This window comes from Brachyistius frenatus, unplaced genomic scaffold (genome assembly GCF_029030835.1).
Source record: "Brachyistius frenatus isolate BFR_SWC_R1_liver_20210118 unplaced genomic scaffold, ASM2903083v1 Contig_53, whole genome shotgun sequence".
Taxonomy (NCBI): domain Eukaryota; kingdom Metazoa; phylum Chordata; class Actinopteri; family Embiotocidae; genus Brachyistius; species Brachyistius frenatus.
The window spans coordinates 2,560,502-2,576,049 of record NW_027210652.1 but is presented as its reverse complement, the minus strand read 5'-3'; the positions used below and the strand labels follow the sequence as shown (position 1 = coordinate 2,576,049).

Here is a 15,548-nt window from a genome sequence, read left to right as displayed (position 1 = left end):
CTCTCCGGGTGGGAGGAGCTTAATCGCCGACAAACTTCCGCCCTCCGGTCCGTTAAACATGGCTCACGGTGCGGATTTGAAGACCGTCTTAACCAGGTAAGTCGTCCGGTTTCACGACAATGTCGACCGGAGAAACTCTTACTGCCGTCCGGCGTCTTCAACCCGGAGGGTTAAGTCCGCTGACATTAACATTAACCCGGTAAAGATGAATGCTAGTCGAGCTAGAGGCGCTAGCTGACGTTAGCTACGTGGCTAACGTCTTTAAACGGAACCGGCGTTTCCATCCCGTCCTCCCGGTTCGGATGACGTCGCTGTGAAAACGCGTCAAATACGTTTAATCCTTTTAACTTTTTCAAGGTTTGATGAGTTGGTTTGTTTTTGTAGCTTTCAGTTGGTAAAAGTTTAAAAACTCACCGGGAGCCTTTTTGTTTTCCTGCTGCTCGTGTTTCGTGGGTTCGGGTTAGACTCGGGTTCGGGTTAGACTCGGGTTGGGTTAGACTCGGGTTAGACTCGGGTTGGGTTAGACTCGGGTTGGGTTAGACTCGGGTTGGGTTAGACTCGGGTTGGGTTAGACTCGGGTTGGGTTAGACTCGGGTTGGACTCGGGTTGGGTTAGACTCGGGTTGGGTTAGACTCGGGTTAGACTCGGGTTGGACTCGGGTTGGACTCGGGTTGGGTTAGACTCGGGTTGGACTCGGGTTGGGTTAGACTCGGGTTAGACTCGGGTTGGGTTAGACTCGGGTTGGGTTGGACTCGGGTTGGGTTAGACTCGGGTTGGGTTTGGGTTAGACTCGGGTTGGGTTCGGGTTGGGTTAGACTCGGGTTAGACTCGGGTTGGGTTAGGTTCGGGTTAGGGTTAGACTCGGGTTGTGTTCGGGTTGGGTTGGACTCGTGTTAGGGTTCGGGTTAGGGTTAGACTCGGGTTGGGTTAGACTCGGGTTAGACTCGGGTTGGGTTAGACTCGGGTTAGACTCGGGTTGGACTCGGGTTGGGTTAGACTCGGGTTGGGTTAGACTCGGGTTGGGTTAGACTCGGGTTGGACTCGGGTTGGGTTAGACTCGGGTTGGACTCGGGTTGGACTCGGGTTGGGTTACTCGGGTTGGGTTGGACTCGGGTTGGGTTAGACTCGGGTTGGACTCGGGGGTTAGACTCGGATTGGGTTTGGGTTAGACTCGGGTTGGATTCGGGTTGGGTTCGGGTTAGACTCGGGTTGGACTCGGGTTGGGTTAGACTCGGGTTGGACTCGGGTTGGGTTAGACTCGGGTTAGGGTTAGACTCGGGTTGGACTCGGGCCGCCGGCGGGACGGGGTCAAGTAACGATGAATAATCGATGCAAACAAGTTCTTCTGTGGTCATTCCCACCCGGTACCAATAAACCCAAACAGATGAGCACCGCTGGTTCTGTTGGGATGGGTGATGTGGGTTTCCCAGAATGCTCTCTGTTTGGTTTTCTGTCATCTTTACACAAATGAGTATATATTCAAGGCCATATTTCAAATGACTCAGTTGTAAAATAGTTCACCAAATAACTTCTGGGTACATTTCAATGAACGTGTACAAATGATCCAATATTTCACCTAAAATCTAATATTAGACAAAAGGCCCGAAACCTGAAGACAGATTTGAGTTTTCTCTTCTTTCCTCTCCCAGTAATCATCTGAGGACCGCTCGGATCAATCTGCTGTCCTTATAAATAAAACTGGATATGGAGTAGATCTGACCAGCTACAACACACTGGTGCTTCAGTAATAATGATCTCATCACGTCATATAAAATAATAATAACCAGTCAGAGGGACCAAACTTGTGCTTTTACTTTAATACTTGAACTATATTTTGCTACTAATACTTTGAGATAGAGGTGTCGTAAACTGAGATGGTTGAAAGGCGCTCCGCAGTAAGAATGGAAATTATACATTTTTCTGTCTGAGAAATAATTTCAAGGTCTCAGTGAGTCTGAATAGAAAACCTGGAGCGTGTTGTGACCGAACGTGACACGGATGTGTGGAAGCTGTCTCACCACGCTGAACCAGCTGCTGCAGGACTCCTTTTTAAAACGTAAAGCTTCAGTGTGCTCAGCAATCAGGAAGTTCTTCTGTCTCCTCACTTCATTATTAAAACTCAGACTCTCTAGTCTCTGCAGGAAGGGGCTGAAACTTGAGACGCTATAATGGAGAGGAAAAGGAGGAGACTTGGTGAGATCAGATATTCATGTGGGAACGAGGGCTGAAGGGACCTGAAGTTTATTATGGGATGCGTGCGAGCAAGAACAACATGATGGTTGCAGCGTGTTCGGCGGAGAAGAGACGAAGGACGGGTAAATAAAGGAATTCTTCATACATCGTACAGCGAGGCTGTGTTTAGGTCTGAGAGGGGAAGGGGAGCATGGGCCATGCATTCAGGACACAATGAGGGCTGTGTGTGTGTGTGTGTGTGTGTGTGTGTGTGTGTGTGGTTTAAAGAGCATGTTCGTGGAGAAGTGTGGACTTGTTTAAAGAGACGCTGAAGAGGAGAAATATTTGATGTGTTCTGCTTCATTTATCCCAAATAGCCTCTTGAATAGTTTCATGTTCTTCGAACAGAGTAATGAAGGTCGTCTTCAGCTGCTGTCGCTCTTTAACTGGACAAACTCTCTGTTGCTGTTGTGATATTTAGTTTAGGGATGCCAAATGTTGATGATTTATTCGTGCCATAAGATTTCACCCCGAGACGTTGCTTCAGCTCCACCATTCATTTCTGATTTACAGTCACATTATCAGAACTGAAAGCTTCTGTGTCTGACGTGTTTTTGATTTTTAATATTTAAAGAGGCGGCTTTAAATATATTTTTGAGATGAAGATATTGTCCAGTTCTTACAGTACAGTGATTTAAACTGTAAGCAGCTGTGTCATCACTACGTGACCCAGTACAGGTGGGCTTTGGGAGCTCAGCGATGAAGACCTGTTGCTTGTCCTTCATAGCGGGAAGTTGGAGAGTCACCTCGGCACAAAACAAGCACACCTCTCGTATTTCAGCAGCCAGACCTGTTACCTGCTGGTGAAACTGAGTCATTCAAGTAGAAAGTGGCTCTTTATAACAAATACTACACTGATCTTAAGAGAAAACTCATTGAAGTTTTCTTATCAGGTCTCTGTTAGTTCAGTCTGTGGATATCCGCTTACTGTCAGCGTGGTCAGGAACAGTGTTGAACTTTTACTGCCGCTCAGCAGAACTACAGGAACATGTTTGTATCTGCAGATCTTTTATAAATAATGATGCCTAGAATTGAGCTTAACTTGCTTTTAACTTGATGAAAGAGCATTTGTCACTTTTATCTAATGAGCTCTCAGCAGTTCAGTGTTCCCACAGAGGAACCGGGTTCCCCACCGGACCTCCTGGACCAGAGCCTCACATCTCCTTATGTGATCAGTGTCGTTAGTAGATGATGATGTCACATATTAAAAACATGGCATTGGCTGTGAAATAGTGCTATGTTGTGTGTTTGTTTTTTTTATTCTTAAGGCTACTGTATATTTTACAAAACAAACATCAGGAGAAATATAATATGGTTCAGAAGGAACACATACTGGGACATCAACAACCATTTTACATTAGTTCATAAAAACAATGTTAAAGTATGCAAGAGCCCAGATATCATCTGTAAATTGGTCAAAAAAATTAGGAAGTGGAAACCAGAAGAGCAACAAATGAGAGTTTGTCCATCTTTTTGAGTAAAAAGTCCCACAGTCATGTAACACTTTATCACCAAAACCAGAACCAGAGTTCAAACATGTAATCATGAAGTATCTTCTGTTGGAGACACACGTACACACTCTGACAGATTTGTCCTGTTGTTTCATCCTGATTCGGTTTGTATTGGTTTCATTGTTAATGTACCAACATTAATCCGTATTGGTCCTGTTGTAATAAAACCAGCAGAGCAGGGTTCTGGTAGCGGGTCGGTCCCGAGGAAGAACGACGGGCCAGAAACCTACTCAGTATTCTGCCTGAGCAGCACAACAACGCTCTGTTGGGAACAAAGAACAAAAGGAACAAGAGCCTTTTTTTTCCCAAATAGTTGTCTCACCCCCCCAAGTTCAACCTTTCATCTTCTCCAGCTATTGTTTTCAGTATTTCTATTAAAAACATTGAATAGTGTTTGTTGAAATTGAACAGTTGTAAATACAGAAAACTACCACAGTAGCTCATAAAGGACATTGTTGTTATTCCATGTAGTTATTATTTTGAGAACATCCTTAATAAACCTATTCAACTGAATAAAAAGACGTTCATTAAATATAATTAGTATTTCTACAGTTTTCTTCTTTTCCATCCCATCATGCCCCTCTGATGTTGGTTTCCAGGTTGCGGTAGTCGTCACCTCGAGCCTCCAGCTGACACGAAGGATGCGGACGATCCTTCCATGAGCTCGTTCGGTGGGGCCGTCCGAGGCCTCCCTCTGGCCTTGGCATCCATGACGCAAGCCGCCACCTCGGACTCGCGCTTCCACCCAAAATGGCGAGCGATCACCGTGGCAACCTTGCTGGCTCTGGTGCTCATGTTATATCTGCACCGGACGGTGGGGGACAGAGACACCCCCACCAAAGGGTACTATCGGACTCGGGTCCAAGACTCTCGGCAGCCTGGTGCAGGCGAGGACGACGTCCTCACCAACAGACTCGCTGCACGCTACCTGAAGAGGGACAAACCGTACAATGACACGTACCCGCTGAGTCCACCGGAGAAGACGCGGCGCGGCGTCCGCTATCGTATCGGTGTGATAGCAGACCTGGACACGGCGTCACGGAGCTTCAAGGACCAGACGTGGTTCAGCTACATGAAAACGGGTCACCTGACGGTTTCAGAAAGCGGCGACAGACTGGAGGTGGACTGGGATGCTGAGACGGTCACGCTGGAGAGTCACCTGGCTGAGAAAGGACGAGGTGAACGGACACACAGTGTTGTAGTTGGACGTATGTGTTGTGTTAGTTTCTGTTAGTTTCTGAGCCCCGTTAACTCTGAGGCCCCCCCCCCATTCACTCTGAGCCCCATTCACTCTGAGCCCCGTTAACTCTGAGGCCCCCCCCCCATTCACTCTGAGCCCCGTTAACTCTGAGGCCCCCCCCATTCACTCTGAGCCCCATTCACTCTGAGCCCCGTTAACTCTGAGGCCCCCCCCCCCCCATTCACTCTGAGCCCCGTTAAAAAATGTCCCCTTGGGGATTAGTAAAGTAAATACCTACCTACCTACCTTAACTCTGAGCCCCGTTAACTCTGAGGCCCCCCCCCATTCAGTCTGAGCCCCGTTAACTCTGAGCCCCCCCCGTTCACTCTGAGCCCCCCCCCCCCGTTAACTCTGAGGCCCCCCCATTCACTCTGAGCCCCGTTAACTCTGAGCCCCCCTCCCCCCGTTCACTCTGAGCCCCCCCGTTCACTCTGAGCCCCCCCCCGTTCACTCTGCTGCAGGTATGGAGCTGTCTGAGCTGGTGGTGTTCAACGGTCACCTGTACAGCGTGGACGACCGTACAGGTGTGGTGTACAGGATCGAAGGCAGCCGGGCCGTCCCCTGGGTCATCTTACCTGATGGTGACGGCTCGGTCTCCAAAGGTCAGTTCGACCCCTTAAAGTCTCCGAGGCTTCGGGGGTCCGACGGGTTATTTCACACTAAATCAAGCTTTCTTCTTCTGGCCAACAAAAACCCAACAGGGACCCATTTCAGGGAGAAATCTTCTGCCTCTTCTCATCTCTGTCTTTGCTTCTTCTTCCCAGGATTCAAGGCCGAGTGGCTCGCGGTGAAGGATGAGCAGCTGTTTGTGGGCGGCCTGGGGAAGGAGTGGACCACCACCTCGGGGGAAGTCGTCAACAACAACCCCGAGTGGGTGAAAGTTGTCGGCTACAACGGCGACGTGGAGCATGAGAACTGGGTGGTGCACTACAACGCGCTGCGGGGCGCAGCAGGGATCCAACCCCCAGGTGATCACACACTTCCTGCTTCTTCTTTACCGTCTCGTCCACATACAGCTGGTTCTGGATCAGTCTCACTTCTTATTTTAAACCCGGAGGGTGCTGATGTTGTATTTCAACTGCTTTATTTCTGACAGGCGTTGGATTGTGTCATCGTGTGTTCGGTGTGGCCAGAGGCAGAAGGGAACAGGAAGCAGTCGGTCATCCAAACCTTAAGAAGCCAACATGGCTTTTGTGAAAATCACAGCAGTTCACAAAGTTGTTAATTGAACTGCTTTTTATTAAATATTCGACGGTCCTCGCTCAATGCAGCCCAACAACGTCCCTTCTTTTCTGCTCCCTTCTATTTTTTTGCCCTATAATCTTAAAACTCGGTGAACAAAGGCCGTTTCGCTGAATGAGAAGTTAAACATCCTCCTTCTTTCACAGATGAAAATTCAATCGGATTGAACTCTTCAAAGTGAAGAAGGCCATTTGTGAGCGGATGTGTTCCACTTTAACAGGAAATGGGAACATGAACAGAAATCAGAAGCCAATTTCCGTGTGATTGTAGCAGTCGGCGTGTCGGTCGGTCGGCTCGCAGCCTGAAAGACCAAACTCAAAAACAGCGTTTAGAAAAGTGGAAGTTTGCAGCGATTGCTTTTCACCCACGTTTACACCGAGTGTCTAAACCTCCTTCTGTCTCCTCTCCCTTCTACGACTCTCCTCTTCCTGCAGGATACCTGATCCATGAGTCGGCAGCTTGGAGCGAGCATCTCCAGCGCTGGTTCTTCCTCCCTCGCCGCGCCAGCCACGAGCACTACGAGGAGATGGCGGACGAGCGGCGCGCCACCAACCTCCTGCTGTCGTGCCCCGCCGACTTCAGCCAAATAACGGTGGGACACGTCGGCCCGCTCAACCCCACCCACGGCTTCTCCTCCTTCAAATTTGTTCCCGACACGGACGATCAGATCATCCTGGCCCTCAAATCGGAGGAGGACGCCGGCCGGATCGCCACCTACATGATGGCGTTCACGCTAGACGGCCGAGTGCTGATGCCCGAGAGCAAGATAGGAGACGTGAAGTACGAAGGGCTGGAGTTCATCTGACAGCTGCAGATGAAGAGTCTCGGTATTACGTTCCTTCTCAGTTTCACTGTGACCCAAAGTGATATATTTCATAATTGTTGGGTCATTTTTAACAGGCTGAAGAGAGGATGAAAAGACCGGAGAATAATGTCATCAACAACAGGACAAGATTTTCTAATGTCTTCAAGCCGTAACTTTCATATCAGCGCTCCTGGATCTGTCTCGTTTAAACCTCCAGGTACGCAGCCTGGTTTGAATCAACACTACTGATATCCCCGAGGATTGTGGGTAAAAACGCTTGTGAATTAGCAGCCGTCAGTCCGTCAAACGTCAGATCGTGTGGATCTCCTTCTACTACAGACGAACTCTGCTGGTCGGACACTCAGGAACAAAGCAAACACGCAAACACACCATGCAAAGATACGTCTTCACAATACTTGAAATATTAAGCCGACACACTGAACTTCCTCTTATTATCCTGACGTAGTGGGTCACTTGGTTTATAATCAATTTCTGCTCCGTGAACTACAAGTTATTCTCAGTGGGTTAAACTCACACATCTTAATACACCAAATACTTTAAGCTTCTTAAACCAGAGAACAACAGAATTACCAGCGTTTTTATTTAAAGATTAACCATTAATATATTCCCTTTGTATCCTGTCAAAGATCATTAAAAGTTGTGGTCTTGTTTAATTGTTGTTGTGTTTGATGAGTTTTCCACTAACAGGGATCAACATCTTTATTGCGCTGGATTAAAAATATTTACTGAAAAAATTACCACTTCACATTTTTTAATTTTCATGTCTACAAAATCAATAGTAATGCATCATTATTATTTTTTTATTATACAGCAGTTTAAATTTAATGAAGCATTTCAGCTACAGATTATCTCATTAAACAAAAAAGACATTTACAATAGGCTGGATTATTTTATCATCCTGCCAAATCTGCGATTATTCACACAGTTACATCTGGAAATCAACTCAAACCTGAGGAAAAAGTCCCCGTGGAAAAACCCTTGTTCACAAGCTTGTTGCCATGGCGAGGACGTCCTGAGGTAGACCGACCGTTCGTACAGGTTTGAAGGAGCCCAGTTTAGAATAAAAGTCGAGCATCTTCCGATCGCTCTGCCTCACCTCACAGAACACGCCTCTGGACCCTGAAAGGAAAATCAGGACGTGTTCAATAAAGACGATGTTTTAAACACCCCAAATAATCTCCGTCCACTCAGCCGCTCTACACGTGTAGTTAAAGAACAACTTGTATCTAAACAGAAATAATCACAGGCAGCACACGTAACAGATGTTTATGCTTTGAAACTACTTCAATTCTGTTTCAAGAACAAATGAAAAGCAGATTGAACAGCAGTTTACAATAACAGGCCCACCGAACAGCTCCCCCTTGTGGTCATTTGTTTGCCTGATGAACTGCAGTTTTAGAAGTTCAGTGCTGGATCGGATCAGTGGAAGGGACGCTCTGCCTGTGATTGGATGTTACACTGCAGTAGGGTTCGTTTTGGGGACCAGTTGGCTGCCAGTGAAGCGACCAATCACAGCAGAGTTTAGAGCTGGCATCCAATGGGCACCAAGCTTCCATCAGCTGCATCAGGAAAGAACAAATTCACCTACCGCTGCTCCTGATGGAGGACAACAGCTGACCAATCATACGCTTGGCTGGGGACGCATCGGTGACACGGGGGAGCACCTGCACAGCAACCAGGGAGGGGAACTCCTCACTTACTGCCCTCTAGAGGTAGGAGAGGAACTATAGTCATGTGATGCTGCATTTTATGGTCATCTTGCGTTCTGGAAACAAACACGTTGCATTTCTCCACCTGAATCTTGGCTGCAGCTGGTTTGGCGTTAGTGAGAGCGAGCGCGTAACCGCACATCCCGACCTCATCCTCCAGAACCAGAGCACACCGAGGGGAGGGGGGCACGTCACCGGCCGACAGGCTGCAGGAGTTCACAGGTGAAGGTGAAATGAAGCTGCTAACAACAGAAATATTCTGGATAGAATAACTGACCCGGTGTTACCTGTCGCTGATGAGTGGAGGCTGCGCCATCAGGGCAGCTTCGCCTTCTCCGCTCTGCATCTCCCTGAAAATCCTCTGCACCTCCATCTGAAACAGGAAACGGTACCGAGTTACAGAACTTCTGGATGTGGATTAAAAGGTGACGCAACGTGTGAGGGTCCGCCATCCTCACCGTGTCCTCGGGGCAGTAGGGCCGTATGGAGTACACCGACGTCATGGCAGGACGTCTGAACAGGTCCCTGTTTCCATGTCCCGGTAGCATCCTCTGTAAGTACGCACATACACTATATTATTAGAGCCCGATGGTGAGAAAGCCCTGTTGTTATCCAAGTGATTATGATGATTCTCAGTAAACAACTGCATTTTTGGAGGCTTTATCATATTCAAAAACTCATGAAAGTTGGTACACCCGTCTCCCCGGTGAAAAATTTGCTATTTTAGTGGGAGTCGAGAGTGGGCGTGGCCAAATGGCTCGCTCGCGCCCCCTAAACAGATGCCCCGGCGGCTCCATTTGCCTCCATGCATGAAATTCGGTGGAGGTGTATCACACCTAGACACACAAAAAAGTTATATTGCACCATTACCTCAACTCGACAGAGAGTCCGCCACTTTGAATTTAGTTGCCATTTTTGGCGATTCGCACATGTTGTACTTTAACAAACTCCTTCAGATTTTGTCGGACCGACTTCAAATTTAGTCTGTGCACTCTGAACACCTTTGGAATTAAAAGTTATCATAAGAATTTGAAGACTTTTTTTTTTCATATTTTGGACATGATATAGTATAATCTATATCTGTAGTTAGAGCAGTTGCCTCAGTGAGAAGTAACTTGAGGCATGCATGTCAGTTCAGAAAAAGGTCATACTCCAAAAAGTCATGAAAAGTCAACCAAAATATCCAAAGTATGTTGTCCAAAATATTCAAAGAAAAGTCATATCGTCCAAAAAGTGCCCCAAAATTCATTTTTGTAGAGTATAGAGTATATACTATATTGTATAGTATAGAGTATACAGTATACAGTATAGAGTATAGAGTATACAGTATAGAGTAGAGTATACAGTATAGAGAATACAGTACAGAGTATATAGTATAGAGTATACAGTATAGAGTATATAGCATATAGTATAGAGTATATAGTATATAGTATACAGTATAGAGTATATAGTATAGAGTATAGAGTATATTGCATATAGCATATAGTATAGAGTATACAGTATACAGTATACAGTATACAGTATACAGTATACAGTATAACCAGGGCGATGCGGCTAAGTTTGATGTTTGGCTGTGACACAGGAAGTTGATGTTTAAGGTCAAACGATGCTCCAAACCTCATGAAACTTTGAACTTGCGTCAGGCACCAACTTTCATTCGTTTTTAAAGATGTGAAAGCTGCCTTTTTTTAAAAGAAGAATAAAGAACAAGATCGAGAAAAAAAATAGAACTGCAAGCGGGAATATGCCAACCCTCACGTGCTGCACGTCGGGCATCCAGCGGCCCCGACCCATTGGATCCCCGACGTGAAGCTGCGAGGGCTGCAGATCACTGCTTGCAGTTTTTATTATTATTATTATTATTATTATTATTATTATTATTATTCCACAAGTCAATGATCTGTAAGAATGTTTAAAAGATGAAGAGGCCTCGTATGAAATCAGTGTAGTGGTTACCTGGAACTCTCCAGAGAGGCCTCCTCTGAAGCCCCAGGGTTCAGGGTCATCTTCCAGTAACTGGGTCGAGGGTGGACCCGACCCGCCTGCGGGGCACAAAACACGCTTCAAGCTGTAGTAGGATCAAAAGCGGGAAATTGTTTTCTTTAACCCCCCCCCCCAATTAACTCCATTTGAATCTCCACGTTTGCAAAGTTGGGAGTTTCAGGGTTAAAAATGACTTAAAAACCTCGTTATTTTGCACATAATTAGATTTTTTTTTCTTGAGAGTTCTGATATAATCCCGTTATGTTGGAGTCCTCATTTCCCCTTTGAACATAAACAGGAAATCAGGAAGTCCAGATTTCCAAAAAAACTGTGCCGGAGGAGTATGAAGCTTCACATATACGAGATGGTCACAGGAAGGCGTCGTCTCACCCAGCGTCTTCACGTGTGCTCTTGCCAGGCCGACGCCACTCTTGATGTCACAGATGTAGTTGTACAGGTCGTACAGGATGCTGCGGTTCGGGGCGTTCGACAGGCGGTTGAACATCTGCACCACCGCATCGCACATGTCGTCGAACCGCTGCGCTCTGGAGCGCCACTCCGCCGTCTGAGGAACACCAGCGAGCGAGACGTCAGCGTGAGGACAACGCGCACGACATTAATCTGCATTTGGGGAAAATATAACCGATATTTACTTTGTCGGTCTCTGCGGTCCCGGCCGGTCTGTGGTTCCTGAGCCAGTCCAGCTCCTGCAGCATGGTCCTGGCCGTGGCACCGTGTTCGTAGGGCAGGTAAAAGAGGTCCGACAGCAGCTTCAGGTCGTCCGTGGTCAGCGGCTCGGCGGTGTAGAGCGGGTTCTCCCCGGGACCGGGAACGTAGGAGATCTCGCTCACGTCCGTCTGCATGGGCTCCTCATCGGACGAAGCTTTCTTGAGGCGAGTGGCAGGACGACGAGGACCTGGAAGACACAAAGCTCTGACTCACTTCTTCTCTACGTGATATAATGAAACCGTCTTTCCTGAGACTGCTAGTTACCTCCTGGTTGATCCGTGCTCATGAACTCCTGCAGCCAGTCGGTGAGGGCCAGCGTCAGGGCTCTCTGAGGGCTGTAGGAGGCGTCCTGCTCCTCAACGCCTGCTGCTGGAGGTCAGAGACACAGGCAGACGGTGATGGAGCTCTGTGACCCGACGATGAGCCTCGTTGTAATAACACAACATATTTCACAACCTGAACCGCCAGGCCCGACTCCATCAGATTATTGAATTACTTCAGCAGGTTTCAGAGGGTCGGGCTCTGCGCTGCAGTGGATGAATGAACTGTGCAAAGGGGCGGGGCTTATTACACAGCTGTAGGTGTGATGTGTGACAGAGATTACAGAAGATGTAAAACAAAATGAAACTAAACCCTGAGGAAGTTTTGGTGAAACAAGCGTCAGGTGGTTTTTATTCAGTGAGCAGCTGTTTTATAGCGACCGGGTCAGATTTAGACGAACGTGCTTGTTTCTCCAACATTTCAGGCAGCGACTGGTTTTGTTCCTGTATAAAAATCCTCTTTACGACTTCATTTCCACTTGATCAAGATACTCCTTGCATGATAACCAACTTCAGAGCAAAGTCCTGTTTTTTTGGCGTTTGTAGAAAAGTAAAATACTTTATCGATCAATCAAAGTAAAACTCACCCATCTCCACGTCCCTCTGTCCTCCGTCAGCTTTACACCACGTTGCCAAAGTGTGGATGGCCACGAAGTTTGGGTGAAACTCACAGTTGGGGTTTGTGAGGACTCCTCTCAGTTTGGGAATCAGCTCAGTGGGTCGGTCCTTTTTTAAGAGAAGATAACGTTACAGATGCTGCGCTCAGACATACACACAATATAAACACTGTTATTATAAGCTATTAAAATATACCTTATAAGGTCCCAGGAAGAGCCTCTGGGGGTCGTAATCGTTGGCATGAATATTGTCCCAGATGACTGGTGCCCTTTTCAGGACAGAAGACACCTCCTCGATGGATTCAACAGAGATTTTGTGGGATACCACTTTGGGACCTAGCCACAACAAATATGCGTGAGAGAACGGTATCGCTGATGACTTCTGGGAAATTTAAGATGATGGCAGCAGGTTGAAGCTGCAGGTGAGCGCGACCTCACCGGTCCACAGCACGTCGATGCCCGGCAGCAGCGTCTCTCCCACGGTCTGCAGGTAGGAGGACCGGGACACGCTGGGAGTGCAGAAGGCAGCGCAGTAATCTGCAGCAACAGGGCGGAAGGAGAAAGACAGAAAAATGAACTTCCTTTTCTTCCACGCCGTCGTCTGTTTCTACTCGCGTGCCACTTTCGCAGTCTGACCTGTTGGACAGAAGAGGAAGGTCTCGGGTTCCTCTAAGTGCTGGTACACCTGGTTGGTGATGGCCACCTGAGCGTGGGCGAAGGAGCTGAACGCCTGCCGATCGGCCGGACACATCTCGGCCTCGATGTCGTCAAAGAGTAACGAGAAGGACCTGCAACCGAAGCCCCTCACCTGGAGAGGAAGGAAGAACCACGGCCACCACAAGTCAATGATGGATCATAACGTTGAACTTAAAGTTTACACAAGTTCAAATGCATGTTACTTCTCTGTCACTGTTGTCATGCTGGAAACAGTTATTCCACCAGAATTAAACTGATCCGGTTTGTGTCTGTTTTACTGCAGTGACTTTCCTATGAAGTGTCCTAAAGAAACCCTTCGAGAGCCATAAAGCTGAATACAACCGCCGGTTCAATGATCTGTAGCGTCCTGCTCCACCCGTCACCTTCACACAGTCCCACCTGATCCAGCTTCCTCTTCAGGGCAGCGACTTCTTTGGGGTTGGAGAAAGTGATGTCCAGACCGGGCGAGATCGCGTAGATGAAATCGACGTCGTGCTGTTTGGCTGCTGATATCAGAGCCATCAGTTGTTCTGGTGCAAAGACATGATGAGGAAGAAAAAGCTGTTCAGCTTCCAGCTCACAGGAAGAATCAGAAGAAAGACACAACAAAGAATGTCAAATCAGCGCTTTTAGTTTTCAATACTGTTTTGTCTGATGGTGAAATGTATGAAAATGTACAAATATAACAATGTGAGATGGTCAAAAGTCCACCGACCGAAACGGAAGCAGGAAAGCTGAAACACATCCTCACTGTCGAGGCTTTCATTTTGGTTTTTGATTGAATTTTTGTAACTTTGCTCCAAAATTAAAACCCAGAATTATAATTAGAACATTTGTAATTTAATGAACTAGATGATGAATTCCTGGAAGGTAAGAAAACAACGCGTTCATACCACAAGAAGTTACTTTCCATTCAGACCTTTCAGAATAACTATGAAAATATTCATATTTCAGAAGACTGTCATCATCCTCCACTTCCACCAGAGGTTTGTGATTTGGGAGATTGAGACCCACCTGCCTCCTCAGCCGAGTACAAGTCCCTCCAGTACATCCTGTGTTTGTAGTCGTCCTTCGGGGCGTACAGGTACGTGTTCAAACCCCACTTCTGCTGCCTGTCAACACCAGCAACCGTCCATTCATTCATTCAACCTTTATTTATACTCGACATTGAGGTTGACCCTCGTTTACAACGACATGGAGTCATTTACAGAGGAAAGAACCAATAGAAACAACGGCAGTGATCACAGCAGTAAAACGAGCTGATGGAGATGAGATTGTACCACAGATTAGATTATAGTTCATCATTTAAATGTCAGATGAACGAAGATTAACCTGAAAGAGGAATTAAAATCAACAAAAACATCAAATAAGAAAGTGATAAGAAGCATTAAATTATAAATCATGTAGTTTGAGTAGATAAAACGGAGTAAAGTACAGTTATATAAAATGATTACAATCAAAGATTTAAACTCAAACTTTGGAAATGTGTGAACAGAATAAGTGAACTGATTTTAAGGAGATTCTGTATTTTGTTGCAGGAGTCACTAAAGTTAAAAGCAGACTTTCCAACAATCACTACTGACCATGAAGTCACACATTGGGACAGCGGATCAGACCGAGTTTTGTATGAAGCCAAGCAGGTTATTTTTTTATGATCAGGAAACCTCTGCTCACATTAAAGTTAAGATATAAATTCTTATTTGCATAATAATATCTGGTCACTGCTGTTAGTCTTCATCATGAAACCCAATCCAGGCCATTATTTTCACTACTTTTGAAAAATGTGTACGTGCATTTCCACACACCTCTGAAACAGCTCTGTTCTTTGCTCCATAGTCCACGGACGCCCATAAAAACCTGCAACAAGCAAAGGTCAAGTTGTGCTCCACATTATTCCAAAAAACATCTTTACATGACAGCTGGAGGCTCAACGTGCAGGTTTACATCTTGGTTGGACCACCAACAGGGGTCTGCGGGTCCACTTTGGGCCCCCGGACCCCAGTCTGCTCACCTTCCACTACGCCGCTGATGAAGCGCTTGGTCCCGGTTCGGCTCTGCCTCTCGGCACCGCCCGGTTTCGACATGGTTCACTGCTGAGTTCAGACTTGTCGTCTCTTCTCTCCTCTGAGTTCAACAGTCGGACTGAGACTCGGACCTGTCAGTCACCTCCTTTCTTTCCTTTCCCTTTTATTGCAGCGTCTTCTCGCGCCTGCGCTGATCAGGCTTTTTTAAACGTTGCGCAACATGACGCCAACATGATCTGAAGTCTGCAGCTGTAAACACGCGAATAAAAGACAATAAAAGACAACTATTGTTTCATGATGACTGAAGTTCACCTCTGATTCAGACGCACGTTGAAAGGTGTCCGACTACCGGGTGGACGTCTTAAAGAGACAGTGTCCCCGTGTGTTAGGAAAAATAGTAACTCATTGTCAGTGTGTAA

General features: G+C 46.8%; 2 protein-coding genes across 7 annotated transcripts; one reads left to right on the top strand and one right to left on the bottom strand.

Moving 5' to 3' along the window:
• The first annotated feature begins 11 nt into the window (after nt 1-11).
• Nucleotides 12-13,573, top strand: cant1b (calcium activated nucleotidase 1b). 4 transcript variants are annotated; one of them, XM_069705029.1, is made up of 6 exons: nt 2,019-2,315; nt 4,343-4,921; nt 5,445-5,585; nt 5,748-5,951; nt 6,660-7,052; nt 13,389-13,573. In XM_069705029.1, the coding sequence occupies exons 1-5, from the start codon at nt 2,210-2,212 to the stop codon at nt 7,028-7,030; spliced, it is 1,401 nt and encodes a 466-aa protein (XP_069561130.1). In that variant the 5' UTR covers nt 2,019-2,209; the 3' UTR covers nt 7,031-7,052; nt 13,389-13,573. The 4 variants fall into 4 exon arrangements, with proteins under 4 accessions (XP_069561131.1, XP_069561130.1, XP_069561129.1 ...); XM_069705028.1 differs by lacking the exon at nt 13,389-13,573 and adding an exon at nt 7,126-7,704; XM_069705030.1 differs by lacking the exons at nt 2,019-2,315; nt 13,389-13,573 and adding an exon at nt 12-96 and having other exon boundaries at nt 6,660-7,704.
• ogal (O-GlcNAcase like) lies at nt 7,781-15,228 on the bottom strand. Of its 3 annotated transcripts, none has more exons than XM_069705023.1 (17): nt 15,117-15,228; nt 14,911-14,962; nt 14,120-14,217; nt 13,505-13,635; nt 13,046-13,217; nt 12,848-12,946; nt 12,606-12,745; nt 12,380-12,518; nt 11,737-11,841; nt 11,397-11,659; nt 11,134-11,308; nt 10,717-10,802; nt 9,219-9,311; nt 9,048-9,133; nt 8,846-8,966; nt 8,640-8,757; nt 7,781-8,170 (listed from the first exon to the last, which is right to left on the bottom strand). In XM_069705023.1, the coding sequence occupies exons 1-17, from the start codon at nt 15,187-15,189 to the stop codon at nt 8,034-8,036; spliced, it is 2,088 nt and encodes a 695-aa protein (XP_069561124.1). In that variant the 5' UTR covers nt 15,190-15,228; the 3' UTR covers nt 7,781-8,033. The 3 variants fall into 3 exon arrangements, with proteins under 3 accessions (XP_069561124.1, XP_069561125.1, XP_069561126.1); XM_069705024.1 differs by having other exon boundaries at nt 11,737-11,838; XM_069705025.1 differs by lacking the exon at nt 14,120-14,217 and having other exon boundaries at nt 15,117-15,206.
• Nucleotides 15,229-15,548: the final 320 nt, after the last annotated feature.

Coding starts and splice junctions, on each gene's coding strand:
- cant1b (XM_069705029.1), top strand. CDS start 2,210: ATGTGGGAACGAGGGCTGAAGGGACCTGAAGTTTATTATGGGATGCGT. Junction 4,922..5,444: donor CCTGGCTGAGAAAGGACGAG/GTGAACGGACAC, acceptor ACTCTGCTGCAG/GTATGGAGCTGTCTGAGCTG. Junction 5,952..6,659: donor AGCAGGGATCCAACCCCCAG/GTGATCACACAC, acceptor CTCTTCCTGCAG/GATACCTGATCCATGAGTCG.
- ogal (XM_069705023.1), bottom strand. CDS start 15,189: ATGTCGAAACCGGGCGGTGCCGAGAGGCAGAGCCGAACCGGGACCAAG. Junction 13,636..14,119: donor GTACTCGGCTGAGGAGGCAG/GTGGGTCTCAAT, acceptor TCTTTGCACCAG/AACAACTGATGGCTCTGATA. Junction 8,171..8,639: donor GTCCTCCATCAGGAGCAGCG/GTAGGTGAATTT, acceptor TTTTCCTTTCAG/GGTCCAGAGGCGTGTTCTGT.